This window comes from Pleurodeles waltl, chromosome 2_2 (assembly GCF_031143425.1).
Source record: "Pleurodeles waltl isolate 20211129_DDA chromosome 2_2, aPleWal1.hap1.20221129, whole genome shotgun sequence".
Classification (NCBI taxonomy): domain Eukaryota; kingdom Metazoa; phylum Chordata; class Amphibia; order Caudata; family Salamandridae; genus Pleurodeles; species Pleurodeles waltl.
In genome coordinates, this window is record NC_090439.1 from 589,475,313 (window position 1) to 589,502,747 (window position 27,435).

The 27,435-nt window shown below is 43.4% G+C and overlaps 1 protein-coding gene across 1 annotated transcript in view; it reads left to right on the forward strand.

Moving 5' to 3' along the window:
- The window catches only part of SPIDR (scaffold protein involved in DNA repair), a 1,761,208-nt gene that overhangs the window by 1,650,397 nt on the left and 83,376 nt on the right, over positions 1–27,435 (forward strand). Inside the window, exons 16-17 of the mRNA XM_069220129.1 lie at positions 5,051–5,264; positions 10,205–10,357. Of these exons, the coding sequence (XP_069076230.1) occupies positions 5,051–5,264; positions 10,205–10,357 (367 nt within the window). The remainder of the gene's footprint in view (positions 1–5,050; positions 5,265–10,204; positions 10,358–27,435) is intronic.

Sequence of the window (27,435 nt, forward strand, 5' to 3'; positions counted from 1 at the left end):
CTCGCCAATGTGCCTGCTACCCAGGGGCGGATCCTCCATAAGGGCGGAGGAGCGTCGCCCACCCGCCATCCGCCAGCAGCGGCAGCCAATATAGGCTTTAATTGATGCAGTCACTTGAAGCTTCATGATGAGAAATATTTATTCTTTTTGAGAGATAATATAAACTCAGTATCAGGGGGAGTTCTTGTAGTCCTTTCTGTTAATAGACACTAAAACAATGATTGCTTATCAATAAAGTGTATATTTGTATAACACTTGTTTTATCATAAGCACTCCATTTTGTGGAAGCCTATTTTATACTGTGTAATACAATTTTAAAATAATGACATATTCAAAGTGCTCACTACATTAATCAGGATATAATTCTGTGAGTCTGTGTTTACACACACGGACAGTAATCAAATCAACCAACTGACGTTTATTACAACAGTACTTTTCACATCCATTAGTCAAACTTTCATTTTTTTTTTTTTTAGTTAACGTGCAATTTTGATTTTATATGCAGTTAACTGGAGACAACAAAACGCAGAATATTGTGTTCATTTTTTAGCCTGTTCTTTGACCCATCTCCGTGCTCACTGACTCTGCCCCACAGCACTCAGTTGCCACACTCTTTGCAGTTCAACTGCTGCATATAAATGAAGACAGGCTGGAACCATAACAGTGATGCTTCCAGGCTGCTTTAATTTACAAGTAAATGCAGACTCATTCGCGGCCCCCCTAAATGACTTTAAGGGACATACTCCTTCAAGGTGAATGCCTCTTTCCAGGGAAAGCGGATTCCTCCCTGGAGAGTTTAAATAACAGTTTTACTGCGGCACGCTCAAGGTTCCTGTCCTCCTCAGCATAACTGTTCTATCAACAGTGTATGAAATTCCTGAGTTTTCATAGGGCACAACTGTCCCACCAACGACAGCCATCGTAACTCAGTCAAACACTGAAACTGAAGTTTTACTCCTTTCAAAGCAAGGGAGCATGTAGGAGATGCTATCACCAATTGCTACTCTAGTCCCTGAAATCCTCAGCTAATTGTGCTGCTTCAAAATCTTTTGACTCCCCTGATCCTTATGCCACCAGCTTTCATAAGGGGGATTCTCATTAGCTCATTGAGAGATGATCACAATTAATTTCAGTTTTTTTCAGTTAATCTTAAAGCATATGCCCTTCCTTTCTTGTCTTCACCTTGGGGTCACTGTCCTTGCTCTGAGATGTACTCCCTGACATGCCTTGACCTTGGAGGCAGACATCCTTGACGTGCTGAACAAAAGGACCATAGAGGTGGTACCAAGGAAAGAAATTATCACAGGACTTTACTCCCTTTACTTCATGGTCCCAAAGAAGGACAGAGGGTTGAGGCGCCTTCTGGACCTCTGCCTGATTAATCTGTTCATTCAGCGGTGCAAGTTGAAAACGCTGTCCTTGAGCCAGGTCATGTTAGCATTCAGTGCAGGGGAATGGCTGATGTTCTTGGACATCAAGAGAGCATAATTTCATCTGCCAATCCTGCCTCTTCATAGGCGCTACCTGAGGTTAAGTGTTGAGTCGCAGCACTGTCAGTCTGTGGTTCTACCATTTGGTGTGGCAGCACACCGCAAGTATTTCCCAGAGTGCTGGAGGCATCAATAATAAGGTCCAGACCCCATGTGTTTAAATACTTGAACAACTGACTGATGTAGGCTGGGTCCCCTGCACTGGTTACGGATCATCTTAAGTGCACCATAACCCTACTGCATGATTTGAGCTCCCAGAATTCTCACTTTGTCCCCACACAGAGGTTGACCACACAGGTGCTGTGCTGCTAAATACAGCTTATATAAAAGCTTTTTCTCCTCCTTAGAGGATTGTAGATATCCAGGATACAATTCTGCTGTTTCTGGTTCAGACACAAATTCCAGTTTTGCAAGTCTTATGACTGTAAGACGTGATGGAATCATGCATCTTATGGGTTCCATGCATAAGATGCAACCTCAGGACCCTTCAGTGATGCTTGAGGAAACAGTGGCTCCAGCATCAAGTCTCTTGGCTTTTGTGCAGATTTATGATTGTGTTCTCCAGGATCTGTACTGGTGGATGTGTGCATCTAATCTTTAGGTGGGTTGTCCCTTCAGCCCTTTGCAGCCAAAGGTTACCCTTCTGCTGAATGCCTCCCTCTTGGGCTGGGACTTTTTTTGAGTGACACCATGCCACTAGTCTGTGTTCTCCATCCTGGTGTCTGTGCATAAATGTGTTAGATCTGCAGAATGTCAATGTTGCCATAAAAGCCTTTATTCTTTCCACTTCAGGTAGTACCATTCAGGCTCTGCCAAACAACACAACCACCTTCCACCATATCAACAGGGCAGTGTGGGTTCTTGGACCCTGTGCTGGGAGGATGTAAGGCTGTGCCATTGAGTTCTGTAACAGGGTATTTTCCAGTTGTGCGCACACCTTACAGGCACACTCATCTTGATCCTGGAGTCGCTGCAACATCATGCCTTAGAGGATCACAAGTGGGAACTTCACCCGAAAGTTAGGAATATGCTGTTCTCCAGATTAGGCTGTCCATGCACTGATCTCTTCATTATGGCCCTAATCAAGATGCACCCTCAGTTTTGCCCCATGGACTTCTCCCCCTGAATGGTTCCCTAGATGATGTCTTCATGTTGAATTGATCTTAGGGTCTGCTTTAAGCATTCCAGCTGATTCCTCCCTTGATTCCTTCTGAAGCTTTAAAAAGATCAAGAACAACAGTTACTGATCTCCCCAGACCGAAGGTTTTGTATTTTCGGCGCCAGCCTGTTGCAACTTAACATTTGGTCCCCACTTTGTGTCCCACACAGGGCAGATCTGCTTTCACAGCAGAGTGGTTGGGTCCTTTACCCAGTAAACTAAACATATGGTTGCACATGTGGAGATTGAGCAGTGCCAACTAGAAGGATTATTTTTACCCACAGAAGTGGGACAGATGGCTATGATAATCTGCATAGGCTTGACTCCAGGCACGGACTGTCTTCTTATATCGATAGATGCATTGCAGAATAGTGTATTGTGGGCTTTGCTGGAGCCAAGACAAGCAAAAGTTTAAACAAGCGCACAGTCTCACGTCACTGTACCCTCTACACAATGCCTTGGTCAAGAAAGTCCCTGTTGTTGTTATTCATGCCGACGCTACAAGGGACATTTTACTGCTCTCACCAAGGTTATCCCAGTGGCTGATATTTGCCAAGCAGACATGTGGTTATACTTAAAAACATTTGCTAGGCATTATTGCCTCATTGCTCAGATTTCCATCTGCAGCTGCGTTTATAGTGCTATGTTGCATGACCTCCTCGGTAAATCAGCACTACTCAGAATCACCTCACGGAGGGTGTTGCTTTTGAATTTATTCATGAGTTAAGAAGCCTTCCTGGATAAGTATTCATCTGAAGAAAATGTTACTTGCCTTTGGTAATGATATTTCTGGTGGATACTCTAGCTTCCAGCAGATTCCTCAACAGCGTCCTTTCCATGAGTTTAGTCCTGTTGCCAGTAAGCTCCTGAGGCATGAATTATTGTTACTGTTGGTTATGCTGTCCGGGTTCCTCTCCACACGACTCGATGGGAAGCAAAACAATTACCAGGAACTAATGCCAGCACTTTAGTTGGTGACTTCTATCTCTCGGTGGTTTCACCTCCTGGGCAGGCATGGTGCACCCAGTGGTGCTGGAGCACTCAAGTGGAGGAAAAAAAGTTTCCAGATCCAGTTTGGAGCCTGGAGGAAATTCATCTGGCGAGGAATCTGAGGGAAGATTCAGTATCCACAAGTAATATTGTGAGGAAAGGAAAGTATTTGTTTACTTTTTCATTACCTGTGGTTGTTTAAGATCACTTTGAATATTATCAGGCTTTTGTAATCTGCGTGACTCCCATTTGTCCTATTTTCAAACAGTTTAACTGTAAGCTTTTTAGGCTTTTGGGGTTGATTCCCACACCTTGACGTTATTCCCTTACTTCTCTGCGCTTGGTGACTGTCACAGGTCTTTAAGAGGTGAGAGCAAGATAACTGTGCATTGTTACTTGACGATCCAAGTTGTTTTTAAATCACTGTTTTGCTACTTTCATCTGTAGAATCTTTGGTTATTTTTTATTTTCCTGTTTTTTTAACCCGTTTTCTGGAACTGCAAGATGGCAGAATATAGACTACAGAGAGCCTAGCGCCTATGTTTAGAGTATAAAATAAAATGCACAATCTCGTGCAAAAGTTGTGATCTTCGATGAGGAATGGTCTAGGCCCCAGACTCCCCTTAACTCTGGAAGATTATAGTTCACAAAAAAGCAGTATAACTTGAAATGATTGACAACTATGTGCACCCGGCTGGGCCTCCTCTGCCCCAAAAAGCTTTCTTCTTGAAGATGCCATCGGCAATTGACTCAGTAAACAAGTAATATTCACCATCCAGATGGTTAAACCTAATCAAAGCATGCGGACACAGCGCTTTATTGACGTCATGTAAATAATAAAATAGCATTTCCAAACCGGTAATTATAATGTAGTGGGAAGTGTTTGTTCTTTTCTCAGGCGCATTGAAACTATGTAGTATGTAATACACGCGGACAATATATTTCTAAAAGAGGTTTCTGAAGGAGTGTGCTTGCATGCATTTCTTCTCTCTTTCCTTCAGCTGATTCGACATCCAAGGCGCCCCTTCAGTTAGGGAGGATAGCTAGCTAGGGAATAGTGTTTTTTGCTGTGCCTGGGGCAAGGCGCATCAAAGTGAAATGCCAGAGTCACATATTATAATCTCTTCGGGGGAGGTGGAATGGTCTGAATCCCATTAGAAGCGTGTGTTATAAATCATCTGGGTACTTTCAAGTCACTTTCCCCTGGATAAATAAATGCGCTGGATTAATGGCCTGCGATAAATAATAGCACCATGTGGGCCCAAGCTATTTATGACTGCTGGACTCAAGTTCTGTTTTGTTGTTTGTTTATTTGCAACTTCGTGAGTTACTCTGACATCAGAGGCAAACTATGTGGCGTGATATCTGGTTCTTTTCTGTTTTTTTTCTCTGTTCTGTTTTGGAACTGTAGGCAAAAAGCAGCCTGCCGCCTGATCAGTGTGAGCTGCTGCTGTTTGTGACTGACAGGAGCCTGCAGCACACTGACGCCAGTGACACAGGGGATCTTCCCAAGCTTCTGCCTGTTGGCCTCTCCCCGTCCTGCTGTGTGGGTGCCTCAGTCACACAGGCCGTCTCCGGTGCTTCGCCTTGCGTAGTCTTCTTCAAGGATGCAGTGCGTGAAGATGGTAAGGTGCCATGGCTACTGGTGTCACATTCGCGAAAAACCTTGTTTGCTAGCACTGCAAAATATTAAGCGTCATTAGCAAACATGCCGCTCCCTATTTAAAATTAGAAGTGTATGATGGGCGGACACAGGTACAAACAAGTGTGAATTTGAGAGGTTAAGTCTTCTCTACTCTGTCTTCAGGCCTTTTTCCGTTCTTGATTAGCAACCCTGCAGGACCATGCTTTAAGCGTTCATTTGATAAAGTACTCTCTACTATACATTAAGGAAATTGAGTCACTTGAGTTCCCTTGACCATATGGAGAAATAAGGCTGAAGGCAGAGTTCCTTTATAAGGTCATGGAACTCCGAGATGTGTTTCTGTATCATTCTCCCCTATGGAAGAGAGTATTTTGTTCCTTAATTTTAGGTTGAGCCAACCAGCCAGATGACCTGTTGTAGACTTACTAAGAATTTACAGGGGCTTATAGCCCATCCATTGCTTACCATTGGGTGCCTTTATTATAACTGTAATTTGCTTAATTCTTACTTGATGGCTTTCAATGTCCACCTTGTCCATCTTGTGTTTGTCCCTCCCCTGGAGCTTACACACTTTTCCATCTCTCTTAATGGCTGGCTTCTGTCCTTCCACTGCTCAGTTATATGGAACTACTTCTTTTTCTTTTTTCTTAAGCACACACTGTTAGAGTGTATGTTTTCATCCCTATCCCTCGTGTGCTTCTCTCCCCCTTCCAAATATCAGTCCTGTGCTTTATGTTGCTGCCTCCCTCATTTATGCGAGCACTCTCATTTGTATGCCCTCCCCACACCAAGCTCCTTGCCTCTCCCGTGCGCCTAGTTGCTTTTTTGCTTTTGCTTGACTCCCCTTTCCCTTGTGTTGCTCTCTCATGTGCTGCTATTCTCTTTCTCACACTGACTTCCCATTGTTTTTCCCACTCACACCCAACCCTCTCCTCCATTGCCCCTGTAGGAAAGCACCCTTCTTAGCATGATTAGCCCACACTTTTTGCTTGGTATCTGATGTAATTTCGACGGAAAGGGCACTGGGTTCCTGCTAACCAGGTCCCTAGTGCCAGATCTCTTTCTCCAAATCTGCACAGTTGTTTCCCCAATTGGCAATACCTTTAGCACACTCAATAAGTCCCTAGTAAATGGTACCCCTGGTACCTAGGGCCTGAGGTACTAAAGATGGTCCCTAAAGGCTTCATCACGAATTGTGCCACCCCAAGGGACCACTCACAAAGCACATGACAGGCTGCCATTGCAGGCTGCATGTCTTGGTGCAGACCAAATTGAAAACACAACATGGCACACTCGCTGTGTGCCATGTCCCCTAAAACTGCAAGTAATATATGTAAGCAGGCCTTACATCCCTAAGGTAGGATGCATTATATTACTTGTGAGGGCATATCTGCACGAGCAGATATGACCCTGCTATACCTTCGTTGATTCTCAGACATAGTAAGCGATATGTGTCATTATGGCTTTTTTTCTATTTCTTTTTTTTAATTTGCTTTTGTCCATACTGTACAAATGTGAGACCTATTGATTTTGCCAATGTTTGTTATAAATATTTTATTATTGTTTCAGTTAAACTTTTGGCATGATCAGTTTATTACATTGTATGTAACACGAATAATGGGATCACATCTTGTACATGTGCCATGACAACTCATTGAACAATTAACAAGCTGATAGTTGTCTGACAATTTTTTTATTCTTTGAGGATGACCACCTAAATAGGCCTAAAGATTCTCTCTCCTTGTGTTAATTTCTAGACAACTAGCAGTTCTGATGTTTAGTAGTTCGCTGTCACCTGCAGGCAAGGGGTCTTCCTGATGACTTCCTCCACGGCCTCAATTGTTTGGGGGACAATATATATTAAGTCATCTCTATTCATTTTTCTTGGCAATCCTGCTGTAATTATTCGTGTAGTAGTTTATTTTAGGTCTTTCCCGCTTGTGTAGATTTCTAGCTGTCTGTTGTCAAAATATCTCCTGTGGACCAGCCCAAAACATTTCTGTGGCTTAGAGTCAGCACATTGCTTTCCTTTAGCTGGCTTTCCTGTCACTTTCATTTTTTGATTGCTTATGCAATGGCTTTTCTTTTTCTCCTTGTGTTTCTCCCTCCCCTTGAGCATAGCTCCTTAACATCCTTTTGATTGGATGATTTGTGTCCTTCCACTCTGCTAACATTCAGTAAAACATTTTATTCTTTCTCTTACAGCACTCTGGTAGTGCCTGTGTTTTCTCACCCTCAAGTGCAGCGTTCCCGTCGAATACTTTGCTCCCACCCCGTTGTTCCATGCTGCTTCTTCCCACCACAGCCCAAGCTCGTCCAGTGATTTCCTCATCCTTTTCTATTATAATTATATTTAGTGTTCTTATTTTAATTTCAAATCCCCCTTCCTCAAGCTTATCTGCTGCTCCCAGGCCAACTCCTGCCTGCTCTTCTGTTACTGCCTACCTCTCCCATTATTTTAAAAAAAAAATCAAAAAGAAAATGTTTTCAGTTTTCTGGAGAGCCTGGCAGCTGCAGTTTGTTGCCAGGCCTCTCGTTCTCATGCAGTATCTTTGTGCGACTTTAAATGCATTTGCAATGCTCCCTGACCTTTCCCCTTTGATATAGATATTTAGTACTTTAAACTTCCCACCAATGCAGTCTATCTGTCCAACTTGCATCTCCTCAGGTAGAGTAGTTTCCAGTGTTTCTTGCACCAGTTAGTATTCTCAGGTTTTTCTGGATACCTAGTCCTTCCTCCGCTGGACAGAGGCACTCACAGGACTGGAGGCAGACAGTGTAGATTGCCAATTAGGGTTCATAAGAAATACTAGAGAAGAAAAGAAACATTAATGAATACAGAGTGTACAGGCACTAATTAGACACTGCTTGTAAACTGCATTCCTAGTGGTCAATCGGGGCACGGATAGAAAAAAGTGCAGATTAGTTGAATTGCTGTCTTCTTTTTCATTAACAATAAATTTCAGAAACTGATTTCTCAGTTTTGGATAGAAGTAGCTGGCTTCCTTTGGTTATCATAATCCAGTACCCCATCACAGTTCATCTGAAGGATTTGAAAAAGCCTGGTAGTGACGAGACTGTGGTTTGATACTGAAATGCAGTCTTTAAACTCTGCCTGCAGCTCCCCTCCTAGAGTATAGTAGAGATGGAATTCCGTCACTGCTACACATTTCCAAAATTAAAAAAGTAAGCCTGATGAAATCTGGCTGATACAACTTCATTCGGTAGAAATATTGCAATAATGATAAACCTTCTCCCCTCAAAATAGAATGTGTTTGAGAAAAAACTCTATTTGAGCTTGGATTGAATGACAGGACTGAAAAAAACGTATAATTCCTAATATTATAGGAATTTGAAGAATGAAATGTTTTTACATTTTGAAAAGAAAAATGGGTCGGTAGTCTTTCTTTTATATCTACAACGACCAGCTAGTTAAAAAAAAAGACAAAGGAAGAAAGAAGAGTACAGCGTGAAATAGGGGAAACATGTTGGATATAACTAGTGGGATGATGTGGATGGATTGAGGAAGGTTGTAGGGAGGGTAAAATCAGGAGAGGTGAAGCATGGCAAGGAGCAACACAAAGGGCTTTGAAGGTGGGGGAAGGTAAATGGATCAGGGGTTAGAGTTAAGAACATCATTAAAAGAAAGGAATGCAGAGAACTTGCAAGGGAGGGTTTAAGAGAAAGACCCCACCTTCAAGAAACAAAAACAACAACCTGAAGGAAGCCATTTTTCGTCAAGAAAGTGATTTCTCCAGGTTGGTTTCTTCAACCTGATAAAACCATTCTTGAAGAGGAATTCACCAAGAATGGTTAATTGAAAAAATGTGTCAGAAACACTTTCTTCAGGTTGTGTTTTTTTTACCCTCAACCTACACAGCCGATAGAGATAACTTGTTACCCCATTATCTATCTCCCTTTGTTACTTTCACCTTGTAGGTTTAGGATGACTTAAGTCACAACATCTCTAAATCTTTTTGACGTTTTGTCTGAGTTAATGCACTGTAGTTGCTGGAGGCTGTCACTATATTATTGTCTATCATAGCTGCCTCTGAGGTATCTGATGTGGTGAGCTTACATGTTGTGCTCATTCTTTAAAGTTCATTTTAATCCCTTAGATGGTTAATTATTCCCTCCTCATCGACCCTTTGAGAACCACTACCCTCAAGAAAGACAACCCTCTCCAACTGGCTGTCCTCACTAGTAGACCACCGCTGCCTCTGCTGAACCAGTGGTGGTGACTGTTTCCAGCTTCCACTGCCTTTATCCAGTCGCAGGTCTGTCTGTGTGGTGCTGTCCCTGGTATTCTCGAAGATGCATGAATGGGAAACCTTGTGCACTGCTGCATAAAAGCAACTCTGGCTGCTCGGAGGCTGCCATCAAACTATGAAGGCGCATCTGTGGATTGCCAAATGCACGTTTTCCTTTTTCACTTTGTCATCAACAGGTTGGCAGCGGTTGGCTCTGGTGTAAGGGAGTTTACACACCCTTCTTCCCACTACCCCGCCGTCGTAGCCACGGCCTAGTGTTGTTTTAATTTGAATTACTGAAGCAACTATTTCTCAAATGCGCCGAGACCCTGGTAAAGGGCTATCTAGCCCCCTCCGTTTGACCTAATTCTTGAGAATGTTTTTGAGACATGTTATCCACCCGGCTTCTGTTTAAAATAATAATCTTCCAAACTTTGAGATCACAATGTTGGATCTTCACGTCTTTGCCTGGAGTTAAACTGCTGTGTAAGCAAAATCATAACATTTTATTTAAAGGCTTTGGGTATTCTAGAATCACAGCACAGATTGTTTAATGTGGTTGCCTGTGTCAGTTTAGAATAGTCTGAAAACATTGTATGTATTGATGTCTGTTATCTGCTCCGTCAAAGTGTGCTTTATTGCTGCAATTTACAAATGTCTTTGTTGGCAGGTCGAATTATATGTGTCGAACGCACCGTTCTCTCCTTACAAAAGCCTCCATTGTGCCCTTCCGTCGCTGTTGACGTAAGTGAACTGACGGGGCCTGTCAGACTGGACGAGCTGGATTCTACAACTCAGCCCCACACACTGTGCAGTGTTCGAGGTGTGTACTGGCATTTCCTGGTGAGGGGCTTACATGACGGAGAGCTGACAGTCCACGCATTACAACAGCGTGTGTCAGTGCTGGGGTGGTGGGGTCCTCAGGGGGCAGCGGCTTGAAAATGGATTGAAAGTTTATAACCTTGTTTGCTCGACGTTCCCTGAGCGATAAGAGCTGCCGAGCTGCCAGGGCTTGACAAAGCTTTAAAAGCAGTTGCTGTGGGGAACGTCATGCATGGTACTTTAATGATAAATAATGGACGTGTCCATCTCGGCCTCTTCATAACTCAATATTTGTGAGGCTCGTCGGGCATTGTTCCCAAAAAACATGCATTGGCAATGCTTATCATTTCTTTATCGTTTGTAATGAAAAGCTTTTTTCAAGCTTCAGTGCAACACAGAGAACAGGTATGGCAATGGCATCCTAGGCGTGCTTGCGGTACGAGAGGTGCTGTGTGTGTTTATGTGAATGTTCATGCGTTGACTGCGTACATGTGTGTGCGTGCGATTCCGTAATGGCGAGTGGTGGTGTGGGTATGTAGTGTGCTCACTGGTGTGTGGTGCTTGATGTATGTGTGGGGCGTTACTTTGCTTCACAGTGCAGAGACGCGGCCATGTGTCCCACCTACTTCTATGCACTGTACTGTGATCTCATCCGTGCTCTGGTTGGCGCCTGTTCGGTATCCCTGGTCCTCGGTACTCGGTAGCGAGCTCCACAGGTCTCGCTTAAGTCACTGATGTCTGTGTCTCTGTCTGCTAGCACTGCACAGGATGACAGCAACCGTGCTGTGTTCAAATCCCAGCGTAGTGCTGAGCGAGGAAGTGTAGGACTGTTGGGCTCCGAGCGCCAAGAGGCAGAAAGGGACAGAATGGGACGTGCAAGTTTGGGGTGATGAATGAGACACAGGCAAAGTGGGCAGCCAAGAGACGAGCCACGTGGGGGAGCAGGAAGGGGTACTGGCTTGAAGTGTGGGTTGTTGAATAACAGAGCAAGTGGAGGGGCTGAAGAGGGACAGGGACCATACGATGTGGGATGGGGCAGAATGGGACACAGGATGGGAAGTGGAGTTATGAACATTCGCTGGGGAAGGGCAGATATAGGGTCACAGACTGGGGAATGGGAGCGTGAAAGTGGTAGGGTGGACCCAAAAGAGAGGAAAGGAAGCAACAGAAACAAAGAGAGCCTTAGGTCCTGGCACAATAAACAACACTAGCTCCACAAAACACCCTCCACCAGCTCTGTTATTTCTTAGTAGCTCAGCATAAGCACAGTTGCAAGTGATGTTCTGAAATGAGACCTGTGCAACTGCTTTGCTTGCCCTCCTTCCACACCCTCTGTCCTAGTGCCTCCCCCTGTTGCCTGCTGGAGGTGTAGGTGATACAGCGTCACCCTGCGCCTATGAGCAACCAGTGGTGTGGCCAGGGGGGTAATATGGGAGGTGTCTCTCCTGACCCCACAGCCTCGTACCCAGGCACACCAGGTAATATGCATTCACCTCATTCTTTTGCCCACGGCTGCTTCTGGTGCCTCCCCCTGTTGCTGTGAGGCACTGCACGGAACAGGAAGAGTATGTGGCACTTGGGATCCAAGCAGGGGGTTGTAGGGTTGGGGCAAGGTGACAGGGCTCAGAGGTGAGAATAGGAAGAGGATGGGGAAAGTATTATTACCATCAAGCCTCAGCCATACATGCACTGTGTATCGGTTTCCATGAGTTATACGATTGTGAGCTGGAGTAAACCGTGTACTTTAACTGGATGAACATGATCTTGATCTTCCATATATGATACTTCACCCTCCATGCGTTGCAAAGGTCTGAGTTGGAATGTAAGGAATTTTTGTGATGAATCTAGAAGGTGTTGATTAATTCATTTCTTGAAAGAAACCATCCAATAGATTTGCCCTACACAGAGCAAGCATTGGTAACGGCAAAGCATGTTGATTTTTTTTTTGTTTGCATTTGCATTTGAAACCTCAAATAACAGACACAAAAGTCTGTAAATGAGTAGTAGTAATGGATGCTTATTTCTTACCCATAGAGAAGTTTTCCCTCACGGGCCGTATTACACACAGCGCCTCTTGTGTGCAACACGCTTGTCTGCCTTCTATGCTGTGCCTACTTGTCTGCCTGCTAAGGCATTACACAGGAGCCACCCACTCTTGTGTGCCACTTTCTGTAATGCTGACAGCACTGGCACACATGTAGCATGAGCATTATCTTGAGAAGGTGTGGTCCCATGCAGATGAGAGAATCACTTTGCCTCTGTGCCACTCCATATCCCCAACATGGGCTCAGAGGCAAACATGTTGTTGGGAGGTGCACTGACAGTGCGCTACAATAAGGTGGCACACTGTTAGTGCGTCCCCTGAAGGCAGCCCTTTTGATGGGACAAAGGGAGCGCCGTGGACCCCCCTAGTCATCCCCGTGCAGGCGAGGGCAGTCACTCACTGGACCTGCATGCAGTGGGATCTGTAACCCCTCTTTAAACTGCAAGTAGGTTGTTGTCTACACAGAGTGGTTTGAAGCAGCCACTCCATATTTCACAGAATGTTGTGCCCTCAGGTTCTCAGCTGCCCTGGAGGCAATGTAAACTTCTAAACGTCTTTGCTCCTCTTCCCAACCGTCCCTGACCCAGATCCCAGTGCTCCATCATGGTATTGGAAGAGAAGAGGCATAGATAATACTGGCCTCCTTGTATGCACTGCCTTCCAATTCTGCAGCTTGGAAACAGAAAAGGTGACATTGGTTTGGAAACAAAAACAGTTCTTGAACTAACAAACTGGAAGTCATATTTGACTGCTTCGTTGTGCAAAACGTTTGAAGAAGATGCTTCTTACCCCAGATTCCTTACCTTTTGAATATTCCCCAGGTGTTAGACTGGATACAGAAACTTTTTAACAATACTTCTGAGTGCCCCAATAAATGGCCTTGTGCAGCTCTGCACCAATGCAATTTCACTTCCGAAGTGGTGCATGCGAATAGGCACCACATGCGCAAATGCATGTCTGTTCTTTCTTTCTGGGCCACCAGTGGCAGATCCAGAGCTAACCCTTGTCTCTTCATGAGAGCCTTACTTTAAAATTTTGTTCAGAAGCCTACTGTGCAAGTGTATATATCACATCCCAAGAATATAGGGTTTAAACCTTTTACGGAATGTTGCAAGCAAATGTCTATGGCAGACCCCATCAGGATTGCTAGTTGTGCCTGGAGTCAGAACGCTTCTTCATGCCCTGCAGTGAGTGTTCCTTAGTGAATCCCTATAGAACAGAGAAAAGTGATCCCATGTAATAAAATGCAGTAAATTTGTAAAGTCAAATGGCAGTTTTTAATTAAACAAATCATACAACCTAACAAACAACGCAGTGAATGCCAATGTTAAACAACACGCTTGGTGGTCTCTTATAAGTGATACACACGTGATAAATGTGATCATCTTGTGTATCCAAGTCATAAGACCCACACAGACCATCGCAAATAATAATAAATTTGAAGTAGGTCTGCGGCTAACGTTTAAATCCCTATCATCATGACTAATATTGTTTATGAGCCCAAGGGAGCTGAAAATAATCAAAGCGGAGAAGCACGTAAGGAAACAAAAATCAGTGTTGCAGATTGTCATAATATTAATAGGCACAGGGTGTTACTCACAGTTTATTTAATAATGGAACGGACTGTGAACAAAAGGAATTAAAATTGCTGTCCTGGCCCAAAATGTGTGGGAAGGAGAAAAAGAAGAAGCAAAAGGCATTGAGACTTACTTGTCATTAGTGAAAACTTCCAAAGTGGGGAGAGGCCTTAGTTACAGGAGAGGCAAACTAGAATGCGAGTGATGATAACTTAAGAGGTTTCATGGGAAGAGGTATCGTGGGAGGCAGGGAATCTGAAAGGAATATTGAAAAGTCAAAAGCATACTTGAAAAGCAGTGATATCTTTAACAGTGGTCAGTTGATAATGGATGCTCAGCAGGGTGTAAGATGAAGAATGCCAAATTGCCTGAAACAGCATGCTTGTCCGGACGGGTCTTACAATGGGACCCAGAAATGGGATGGGACATCAAATGCAGGGGACCTTGCATTTGAGACCCCAAAGTTGCCTACAAAGAAGGAAAAAAGCTTGAAAGACCCCTTAGTTTAAGCTGTCATCCATATCGCAAAACCTATGCTGATTCTGACTGATCGGTGGGGCATCCTTCCTATCATTGGCTATTACACGTGTAATGTGGCAATTTTCAGTTGAGAAAAAGATGTTCAGTCAGAACAATACCACAGTACAGCTATGAACATTGTCAAACTCCAACATCACCAATGGCATATATGGCATTATTTGCCCTTCACTTTCCATTGGTCAGACTCCACAAAAAATAAAAACATAAAATATGTCTGCATCAGAGTAGGGTTAGATGCAGGGTCCTCACTGCTCCTTAGGTTCTACATTTTATTGACTATGGGCATTCTCCGGATCATTTGGAATGGTTGGTGATTCACACAATGTCAGTACTAGAGAGATAAGGCAACCTGGAACAACTTCTCAAGAAAGAAGAGCTGAAATTGATATTGACAATGAATACAATGGATTCTGGACTCAACAGGAATGAAGATTGGACATTGCTAATATAAACTACTCAGATGAACTCCAGAGATCCATAAGACGCCTCCAATAAGTTAGACTTTCATGCTTCCTTACATGCTGTGGTTCGTTTCTGGAACACTTTTGATGAGATCTTGTATTCATATGTAGATTTCTTTATTGAATATGTTTTATTATCAATCTATTTACTTTGTCCTTCTGTCTCCCTTTCTGATCCTGGCCCATTCAAAGATGGCAACTTCACTCTGCAGCACCATCCTTAGTCTGTCCTCTTTTTCATTGTGGTTTCCATTCCTTCTGATCAGATGTCCATGTGCTCAACTCGCTGCCTGCGTCCCCACAGCTCCACCAAGGAGGACTTGCTCCTACAGCTAAACAGCCTCAGGTTGCTGCCACCGTATTGCCGGCAGGATTTTATTTTTGGCTTCAGTTGGGCAACCGCTTTCCAGATTAACATGCTGTTACAGGCAGTTTGTAATTCTTTACCTTATGTTCACTGAGCAGCCATTGATTACTGACCATTGTTAAAGATATCGCTGCTGAAGAAGGAGAGAGACCTTCATCCAGTTGTAGACCGTTGCCCACTCAATGCCTTCCCGTGGAAGGACAAATTCAAGATGCTGAGCCTGGCCCAGTTTTGTCTGCCCTCAATCCTGAGACTGGATGGGAGCTTTGGACCTGCAGGATGCTTACTTCCACATCCCTATCCTGCAGGTCCACAGGCGCTATCTGCAGTTCAAAGGGGGGCAGGAGCATTTTGAGTTCGCTCAGCTCTCCTCCCACCAGTGCCCCTCGAGTGTTAATGAACATGATGGGGGTGGTTGCAGAACATCTTCAGAGGTTAGGGATTGCAGTATTCCTCTTACTTGACGAATGGTTGTTGAAGGTAGGCTCTCACCGGACATTCATCACCAACTTCTAGATTATGGCATCACAACTTCCTTCATTGGTGTTCACAATAAACATGCAGAAGTCACACCTGACTCCTTCACAGGCGCTCCACTTCATCAGAGACATTCTGGACAAGGTGCAGTTTTATGCCACCCTTATGAACAGAGAGTCTAGGACATTAGAGTTATGATCCTGATGTTTTAGCCTCTTCCTACATGTAAGTGAATATAGCTCTGTGGCTTCTGGACTGATGGCCTGCATCTTGTTTTAAGAACACCAAGTGGCATATGTGGGCTCTGCAGTGGTATCTGAAGTCCCAGTGTGCATAGCATCTGAAGGGCCTCTCCAATCACCCCTAGATTTTGGAGTAGGCTGCAAACAACCTGCAGTGGTGGTTGCTGAACCATGATTGAGTCAATGGGAGACCCTTCTCCCAACCCATCCAGAGCTAACAGTGGTGATTGATGTGTCGCTTATGGGATGAGAGGACACTTGGGAGAGGTGGGAATCAGAGGCATCTTTTCTCCAGTGGAGACCCTGCTTCACATCAACCTTCTGGAGCTGCTGGCCGTTGGCTTGGCATTGAAAGCCTTCCAATCATCAATCAAAAGAGAGGTTGATGTAATTTCTCATGGTTAACACCACTGCCATGTGGTATTGCAACAAACAGCAGGTGGTGGGGTTGTGGAACCGTGTCAAGAGGCACTACACCTCTGGAAATGGCAGGCGCACCAGAAGATTTTCCTGGTGGTATACAACATGAAAAGCTCTCTAAATACCAGGGCGGACCTACTAAGTCACTGCCGCCTAGCAGATCACAAAATGGCATTTGCATCCGGAGGTGGCACAAGGTCTCTTCCGCACGTGGGGAGAACCTTGGATCGCTCTTTTCGTCACTACTGAGAATGTGCAATTTCAGCAGTTTTGCATGTTGGAGTTTAAGGTGTCTCTATGTCAAGGACAAGTTCTGCCTTGAGTAGAACTCCTGTATGCCTTTCCACCAATAGCTCTCCTGCTTAGAGTTCTAAAGATCGGGAACAACTAGGCGAAAGTCATCCTAGTGGCATCAGACTGGGCATGGAGAGTGTTGTATCCAGGACTCCTGGGCATGAGCATATTTCCTCCGATCAGGCTACCGCATTGAAAGAAGTGGACCATCTCTCCATGGATTGTGCTTTGCATTAAAATATGCTAAGCACTGGGCAAGAAGCAGCCCCTGAAAAGTTTGCAGACTCATTGCACCAGGATCGAGGTTGACACCACTACATTGGCATGCAGACTCTCTGTTTCTGGATATTTGCCAGGGTGCTAAGATATTTACCAAACATTCACAAAAGCACTACTGTCTGGACTGTCTGATCAGCCAAGTCTATCAGGTGGGCATTCTACCCGATCGGTCCTGCAGAACTTATTGGATTAAACCAGTCCAAAGACCCATCACCTGAGAGCTACTGCTGTGGTATCTATTCTTTCTTGTAGATACTCCTTGTAACCACAGATTTCTCACCAACCCTTCTTGCCTCCTCATTCTGTGAACCAAACTTATTTCCACCTAAAAAGGTGCGGGTAGAGAGTTCTGCACTCTGATCAAAGACAATATTCTGTTGGGCTCTGTGTCTAGGGGCAGTTATGCCTATCTGTGTGTCACTTCCAGAGGAGAACTTTGCACCGAGCCACACAACACCACCGTGCAGTACGTAGGGATATGGCTGAAATGTTTCTGGGATCCAGTCTGGTGCCTAGGGAATATTACAAAAGTGAGGTATGGTTAGATAGTGTATCTTCACAAAAGCAAGGTACATTGTTCCAAACTGAAAGAAACAATAAGGAAAGAGGACACAGGGTAACCCTTCTGTTAGAAGCAAAAGCCCTCACACATCCAATTGGATGTCCTACTTCATCATTGGGCATGCTTCTCGTCAGACCGGCGCTGCAGTGTCTGACGGGCTCCCATAAAGGGGGCTTTTTGCCAGAGATCTTTTTCCCAATGTCTCTGTGCCGTGAAGGGTGGTGTTACGGACAATGCCGCCTTACAAGCACAATAAGGATAGGAGAGCAGAGAAAGAGAGAGTAAAATTGGCTGAAAACCAACCATTCATCATAAATTTAATTGTTCAGCAAAGGGTCTAGGCCAACATTAAAAAACAAGGGGAGGGTAAAAGTAGAGATAATGCTCATCCACTCTCTCAATCAAGACAAAGGAAGGACACTACCTTACACCCTTTATCGATGGGTTGACATGTTTCGCGTCTCAAGGGTCCAGAAGGATCCAACGACGCTTCATCAGGACCAAAACAATAAAAAAAATCTCCTTTGTATAACCACAAAGACTTCAATGTGTCTTGAGTCGTCAGTCTACTAGGCTCCGGTCACTTACTTAATCAAACTGTGCATCAGGCTAGTCTAGTAAAAAGGGGGTCGCCCGGTGGAAAAATAATAAACAATGGTGAACATCTCAAATCCAATGTAGGCCACAAAATTCCATGCACACACAAATACTAGGTGGCACTCAGTGAGCAAAAAGTGAAAATGTGCTCGGTGGTAGTGTGGAAAAGCATCAAAATACCGGCTTACTATCCCAAATTATGAAAATGGCTCCCTAGGAATAGACATGCCAGGAGACAGGTGCAATTGCTATAAAGATATAGAACATTGTCAATAAGGCGTTGGTGCAATTGCTAAATAAAATGTAGAACATTGTCAACAAGGTGTTGTGTATTAGAGGAACCTCAGAATCCCTTGGTTGCAACAGGTGGGATCAAAAAACACGCTGAATCATGATCCTTCCAAGCCCAACACGGGTCAACATAGTTAAACCAACACACCCCGGTTCTTAAGTAAAATAAATAACCAACAGTCACAGTTTGTCAAACAAAGTCATCTATACTGCGGTGGATGATTACTCTTTTTAAGGGGGAGGTTTACAACGGGGAACTAGGCATCCAAGGGAAGAGATTCCCTCAAGTCACTCGCAGGAATATTTGAAATCGTAGTGTGCATAATGCACTGTATACTAAGTACAAGCTAAATATTTTAGAAAAGGCACTCAAATGGATAAAAAAAGAGTGACTCGCACACACGAGTCAGTAACTTATTAACATGCAGCCAGTCCTTCCCTGGGGACCTACCCCGGGGCAACGTTCCTGTAATTGTAATCGGAACGCGATCGGCAGCGTTAAAAAGACCCTCGAACCCGGAAGTCAGGATCTGCTCGGAGAGTGCTGATAGGCTCTCCCTAGTCATGCGGTAAGGGGCTGCAAAAATAGAGAAACGGTCACGGAGGGGAAAACTTGCCCTTCAAAGTGCCATAGAAATAGTGGTAGGACTTGCCTCAGTCAATGTCAGTAATACAACTAAACTGTTTGTAACGAAGTGAAAACCACATAACAACTGTAGTTTGCAGGTGTCAAAATGTTAACAATGAACAATACCTAATGTCTGTACACATGCTAGATTAATGACGGCCCACATTTAACACTCATGTAAGCAAAGGATAGGTGAGAAATTAAGGAGAATATATATAAAGCAGTAGTGAATGTAATGGCTAAAGACACTTTTCACATCTATGCAATGAACATTCCCAGTGAAAATTAATGCGAAAGCTGTGACCATCGGATTTCATAATTTAGCCCATGGGTATGTGTCCCTAGCTTGAACACCCAACGCTGTTCAGTCTCAAAAAGGGACCTTGAATCACTCTCTGTACACCTAGGAGAGTCTAAAACCACCCACCACAAATCATCGGGACCATGGTGTGATTCTGAAAAGTGTACACTCAGTTTCGTGGTGGCACGGCCACACCTACAATTGCTCCGGTACTCATTCCTGATTTTAAGTGGTCTGGTAGTCATTCCAATGTAACGAAGGCCGCAAGTGCAGGTAACCATATAAATAAAATTCCGTGTGTTACAATTAGTATGTTTGACGAGGCGCCAAATGCCCAATGATTCCAGGTCTAGAGTAACTAGGGCCCGTATTTATACTCCGTTTGCGCCGAATTAGCGTTGTTTTTTTCGACGCAAATTTGGCGCAAAACTAACGCCATATTTATACTTTGGCGTTAGACGCGTCTAGCGCCAAAGTATGGGCAAATAGCGTCATTTTTTTGCGTGAACGCCTTCCTTGCGTTAATGAGATGCAAGGAAGGCGTTCCCGTCTAAAAAAATGACGGCGACGCAAATGCGTCGTATTTATACTCCCGGGCAAAAGTCACGCCCGGGAGGTGGCGGGTCAAAAAACCCCGCATTTGCGCCACTATTTAACGCCTGGGTCAGGGTAGGCGTTAAGGGGCCTGTGGGCTCAAAATGAGCCCACAGGTGCCCTCCCCTGCCCCCAGGGACCCCCCCTGCCACCCCTGCCCACCCCAGGAGGACACCCAAGGATGGAGGGACCCACCCCAGGGACATTCAGGTAAGTTCAGGTAAGTATAATTTTTTATATTTTTTAATTTTTTTTGGGTGGCATAGGGGGGCCTTATTTGTGCCCCCCTACATGCCACTATGCCCAATGACCATGCCCAGGGGACATATGTCCCCTGGGCATGGCCATTGGGCAAGGGGGCATGACTCCTGTCTTTACTAAGACAGGAGTCATTTAAATGGCGTCTGGGCGTCGAAAATAATGGCGCAAATCGGGTTGAGGCGATTTTTTTGCCTCAACCTGACTTGCCCCATTTTAAGACGCCCTAACGCCATTTTCCCCCTACGCCGGCGCTGCCTGGTCTACGTGGTTTTTTTCCACGCACACCAGGCAGCGCCGGTCTGCTAGCGCCGGCTAACGCCATTCCATAAATACGGCGCCCGCATGGCGCTTCAGAATGGCGTTAGACGGCGCTAAATTTTTTGACGCTAAACTGCGTTAGCGCAGTTTAGCGTCAAAAAGTATAAATATGGGCCTAGGTGTCTTGTGAGGGGCCAAACGTTACACATACCACATGGGTAATGACCTGAAATGGGGGGAAGATTCCAAAGTGTGGTTTGTTTAGAGGTCTCTCGCTCTCTTAGTGGCCGAGTATGGACCACTATGTCTTTAATATTGGTTGTCCCCTTAAATGTAAATACAGGTTTCAGAATACGTTCATCTCCACTCACTAGGATAGACCATCTCTTATTGATCAATTTCTTGATGGTATTAGACAGCGGATTGTATGTAGATACACAAGTCAAACAGGAGTCAGGTTCCTTCATAGTGGTAGTCAATAATGCTTCTCTATTGTTATTCCTCGCCCTCTTACGGGCAGTATTCACAACGTGGAGTGGGTAGTGTCTCTCGTGCAATTTAGTCTTAAGGTCACTCGCTTGGGTCTCAAACAACTGCGTCGGGCTACAGGTAAAACGTAATCGCAAGACTAATCCATAGGGTAAATTGTCACGCAAAGATTTTGGGTGGTAACTTTCATAGAGTAACAAACTGTTACTATCTTTGGTCTTACGATAAGTGCATGTAGTCAATATGCCTTTGTCAATACTGATCATTAGATCCAAAAAGGAAATGTGTGTTGAAGAGACAGAAGAAGTGAATTTCAAAAAGGGATTGAGGGTGTTAATCCATAAAATAAAGGGATTGACATCTCCTAACGATCCTTGCCATACATTCATTGATTTTGAGAAACAACACATACTTCCCACTTCTAACCCTTTTCATGCAAATATCAATTTATGGCGTCGCTACATCGATGATATTTTGATTGTATGGAAAGGATCATTAGGAGATGTCAGTCCCTTTATTTTATGTATTAACACCCTCGATCCCTTTTTGAAATTCACTTCTTCTGTCTCTTCATTACACATTTCCTTTATCCTTGCTGTAACTTTAGGGCTTTGTGGACATTGGGTCATAATAGCAAACAAGATGTCACCACTGTAAAGCTTTTATTATTGTCATTTTCCACAGGACTTTAATACAGGTCATAAAAGTGTGCTGCACTGTCTTGGATCATATCCTCCTTTGTGGATTGTAACTACTGACATTATTGGCTACATGTACGTAGCATTTTGCACATAGCAAACAGTGAATTGTGCTGTTTGTGATGTGCAAAATGCACTTTGGTATGTTCAAACCCATTTTTGCGATTTGGTAAACTATTTACCGAATCGCAAAAAGGGATTGCAAGTCGCAATTAGGAAGGGGTGTTCCCTTCCTAATTGCAAGTCACAGTCCCATGTATTATTGTTTTGTGAAGGCGAATGCGGTCGCAAAACAATCACAGTTAGCACCGGTGTCAGACTGGTGCAATTGCAGTAAAAACATTTTTTCAGAGCAGGTAGTGGTCCTATGGACCACTGCTTGCTCTGAGAAAAAATGAAACAAAAACGTTTCATGTTTTGTTTTTTAAATGCATATCGTTTTCCTTTAGGACAACGGGCTGCATTAAAAAAAAAATGCTTTATTTAAAAGCAGTCACAGACATGGTGGTCTGCTGTCTCCAGCAGGCCACCATCCCTGAGAGGTCAGCCATTCCCAAGGGCGTCGCAAATTGCGACCTACCTCATGAATATTCATGAGGTAGGGCATTTGCGACCCCCTTGCGAATCGTCATTGACACTGTTCAACATACGTTTGTGCGAGTCGCAAATCAATTATTTCGTACATGTAGCCCTAAGTTCTCTGCGCAACTGTCTGCTACATTAGTTTGTACTCACCAGTAATAGTTTAAGTGTAATGTTGAAGTGTAAATAAGTGAATCTGACTATTTATGGTATTGTAAATACTGCAAATACTGTAATGCTGATTTCTGCTTGTATAGCAACCTATATGTTCCATGAATTTAAGCTATACCTATGCCTTCTGCCAGTTTTCTTTTGTGTGCTTGCAAGTTTCCTGTCATTTTATGAGAACAAGAAACTACCTGATTTCAGTGCCGATTAGGTTGTAGTTCTACATTAAATTATTTTTAGAGCCTTACCATGTCACATAAAACTTAGTTGTTCCCATCTTAGCAATGGAGTTATGGGCTTTCTTCTGTTTTCAAGGAGTGATCTGTTGCAAGCTTGCACTCTGTGTGCCACTATTGCATGAGGTCCCTCCAGAATTTTCAAGAGTGCATGCAAAACAAAGATAAGCCTATCACAAAAGATAAGTTGAATTGTATGTGCTTTCCATCCACCCATGAGTGGTAAATCCATCAGGCAGTTCTTTCTCAACACAATTGGGCCCCATTATCAATGCCTCCTGTTGGGCACCAAATGGCATAAATTAGAGTCCCACCCTGCTAGAGGCCTGTTCCTACAGATACCTAGAGAACACAGGTTTGTTTATAGGGGTACAGTGCTTAGTTTGTGAAAGAGTAAAAGCTGGTGCCCAAAGTTGTGCTGAGAACCCTGCAGCTTGCACTGTTGAATGTTAGGGTTGACAAATACCAAGGCTGCATGGTCTTGATTCCACCCCATGCCTCTTTAATACACCACAAGACAATCCCTGTCTTTTTATCTCATGTATTCTTTTTAATCTCTGATTTCTACATTTGTCACTGTTTTTCTGTCTGTCTCTTCCTCCTTTCGCCCTATTGCTCTTTTCACTCTCTTGCACTGGGTAAAAGTCTGATGAGGAAAAATAAGTGCAGGTCTCCAAAAATGAAACGAGTACTGGAGGTCCCAACCTGCAGCCACCAGCTCAAATTAGGCCCTGCTTCTGTATCTAATACAAGTCCAGTACTAACATCGGATAGTTAGACGACAGATCCCAGTAAGAGAAAATGTCGTAGGTAGAGAGGGGAAACCACTAATTTCTTACATTAAATTATTTTCAGACAACTTTGTGTAACTTCTATGTGCTTTATATACACTAATGCTTGATGCTTCAAAAGAACTGTTACATATATTCATATTTTAACCGAAGCAACAAATGAAACAATGAACACCAAACTCAAGTATAATTATTAGGGGCTTCTAGCTCCTAAGGTAGATGCTAAGTATCCTAACCACTAAGTGTTTATGTCTAGGTATCCTAGCATTATGATGTGATTCTTAAATCACTCTCTCCCTATGCCACAGAGCCTGCACACCTTCCAGAATTCAGGTTGCCGTGTTTGTTGTGGTTGGCAAGGTTTAAGGAGCATACCTGTAGAATGGGAGAAACCATGATTATAAAGGCAGTACTCAGTCGAACTCCACAAATACTGCACTATTGAAGGGATGTAGAAATCAAACCTCTTTATTAGTAGACCCAGGACCGCACGGACCCCCAGGCACGTCAAGAAACATCAACTGACTCAATGGTTCCAAAACAAACCCTGGAGTGTTTGCCATTACAGTACTGGAATACAGCATTACATCACAAATGTTACATCACAACATCAACATATATTAGAAAGTTACAGCAGCATAAGACAATGCAACATCACCCCCCCTTTCTTACACAAGAAAACAACTATTAGGATAAAACCTAATACTGCAATGTGACAGGTAACTTCAGGACAAGTTTCTTGATATCATCAAATGCTTTGCATGCCTGATCGGACCAGTCAAATGTAATGCCTTTTTTGAGTAGAGATCATAAAGGTTGCACTGCAAGTACATATCTGGACACAAATCAGGCATAATACTCACATAGTCCTAAGCATGAATGTAATGAATCCTTATCTGATGGTGGAGGAGCATTTCATAGATCTTCTATGTTACAGAATTTGGGTTTTATTTCACTTCCAGATATAGTGTGACACAAATACTCTACCTGATTCACCAACCGTTTACATTTGTTAGGTTTCACCATTATTCCCCTTATTTCTAAGATTTTCAAAATGTTTTCTAACACCTGAACGTGTTCTTCTCTGGTGTCAGAGAAAATCAAGATGTCATCTTGAAACGCTTGTACACTGGATAAATCTTTGAATAAAACAGCCATCATTTTCTGAAAACACTCGCCGTGGATACAAATCTAAACGGCAACCTTAGATATTTAAAAGCTCCATGCAGTGTTACAAAAGTGGTGAGTGTTTGGGACTCCTGGTTTAAAGGAATTTGATGATATGTTGAGTGTAAATCAATTATAGAAAAATATTTGACTCCAATGTTTGCTATAATTTTTTGAATGTGAGGTAATGGATGACTAATTCAAAACATATTGGTGGATTAAGACCTTAAATCAATACATAATCTTAGTTCCCCAGTTTTTTTCTATGTCACCACTACTGGAGATACACATTCTGAGGAATTGGTGGACGTAATGAACGTACTCTCATGAATAATAATTTTAAATCATGTCTGACATTCATGAGTACTGACCTAACTTTGTGTATAACAGGTACCACATTTTTTTATTTTGATTTCATGTTCAAATCATTTTACAGTACCCACTTCATCTTTGACAACATTTGGAAATTTCAAAATCATGGTTTTAATCTCATCCTCATCTGCACTCATTGACAGCACTGGCATATGCAATAGGTTCATCATGGCCTGGGCATAGGATGCCTAATTGAGCTAGGTCCATCCAACCAAATATATATCTGCCTTTAACTTGCAACATAAACCTTGGTCACTGTTTTTCTCCCAGACACTCCAGCTATGACAGGAAATACCCAAACAGATCGATATCTTGTTCTTCAAGTGCCTTTGGATTAATGTCACATACAGATAAAACCATAGGCTTGACCTTTAACTTATAAAAAGTGAGGTCCACTAATATAGTGAGTGGTGCACTTGAATCTGCTATGACAACCAACTGCTTGCCATCAATGGGAGCTGGACACCTTTGTCCCTTGCAAGTGTGAGAATCAGGCATGTCAATTGTCAATAACACATTAGAAAATCTACCAGCACCCTCTTGTACCTCTTTGTAAGTATCACACTCACCAATGTTGCTTAACTTGACTTTGTCTGGTGGATTTCCTGTTTTACCTGAACTCTTACAAACACTTTGAAAGTGGACATTTTTATGACAATTATCGCATTTCTTTCCAAGGGCAGAACAGGATGTGTTGTTTCCAGTGTGGCTCTTAGACCCACACCTATAACAACTTGACTGTGTTTTCTTAACTCTATTGTTTTTGTGATTAACCAAACATATAGGGCTATCCTCTGCCACGTAGCTAACCGGTGAAAGACCTCCTTGGTTGGACATAACGTGTGCTGTAAAAATTGACCTTTCTACGCTCTTAGCCACATCTATAGTTTTTTACAATGTTGGATTGCGACAGGTTAGCAGGCGCTTTTGAATTGTTTTTTAAAAAAACAACTGAAGACAAATTGATCTTGTATGTATACATCACCATTGTTCCCAAAAGCACATGTTGAAGCCACCACAGTACAGCAATGTACTCTTCTGTGCTCCCATCACTAGACTGCTTCTCAAGAAGTACACTTGACTCCTCAGAGTACTGCTTGTCTATTCTTTCCTTTCCTTCAAGATATGCCTTCTATGGGACATTTTTACCTATGGGTGTTGGGGCTGTAGGTAAATTGTCAAAAACTCTTTGACCTGCTACTCCAAGATGATTAAAGAACAAGGCTAATTTCCTTGCTGGAGCACAACTGTTGGTGTCAATAGTTGTCAAATACTCCTCAAATATGCATAGCCACTCTCTCCATTTGATCTCAGGCTTGCCTGCTCTCTGGAGAAAAGGAGGTGGCTGTACTACACTCTGACATGTTGCCATGACTCCTCACCCAAAACTATGATAAGTATTATATAAAACCTAAGAAAGCAATTCCAAATTATAAAAGATGTGCAATATGCACAGTGTTGGGGACCAAATATAGAAAAATTGTATCACAAATACATATGTTTGGAAAGCAAATATCCCACTGTCAGATTGAGAATATCCTCAGCTTCACAAATAAAGAACATTCAAGACAAATCAGAAAACTTGTCACTTGTAGGATGAGGTTTCTAAACCAGTTCAACAGTTCTGGAAAGAGTACTCACTCTGTGATTTCTTGCAATGACATAAAAGTGACTGTAAATGCAGTGACATATTGTTGAAGTGGCTGCACATAAATGTGGGAAAAGCCGAGAAATAGCGGTGACTCGTTGTAGTATTGGCAGCACGAACTGTGTCAAATTGCTGCTTCAGCCCCAAAGTAAATTCGTCACCTGCGTCGGATGTCAGATGCAGAAGCATACCCTTCACTACAGAAGCAAATATATATATTACGATATCCAAAGAGAAATGGCCGCCGGTTTTCTGCGTGGTGCGTCGAGATTTCCTTCCAATGAGCAAACGGCCGCTGACGTCTCGTGTAATGGACTGTAGCAAGCCTTCCAATCAGCAGGCAGTACCTGGTCATCTCTGCGTCTTATGTCTGTCTGACTGACCGCCGAAGAAAACTTTGTCCACGCAATGCCTACACAGCGTTCCTTGCTCGTGAGCATCCGATTTGCTTACGGTATTGCTTGTGCACAAGCTTTCAACACTGTCACCAATGTGACAACCAGCTGTTGAAGGAAAACAGCAACAGTACCATTTTTTCCCTTGACCCTCTTAGCAAAGCGTTTCAGTCAAAGTAGACTTTCATTTCTCCAGAAAAGCACCGTTTCAGGGCAGAAACCCGGCTCACTTGCTGTCCGATTGGCTTGCTGGTGGGCCTTTTTTAAATTATTAGAAAGTTGAGACTTGCCAAATTCGACTCTACTCCTGGTACCAAAAATGTAGAATGGGAGAAGCCAC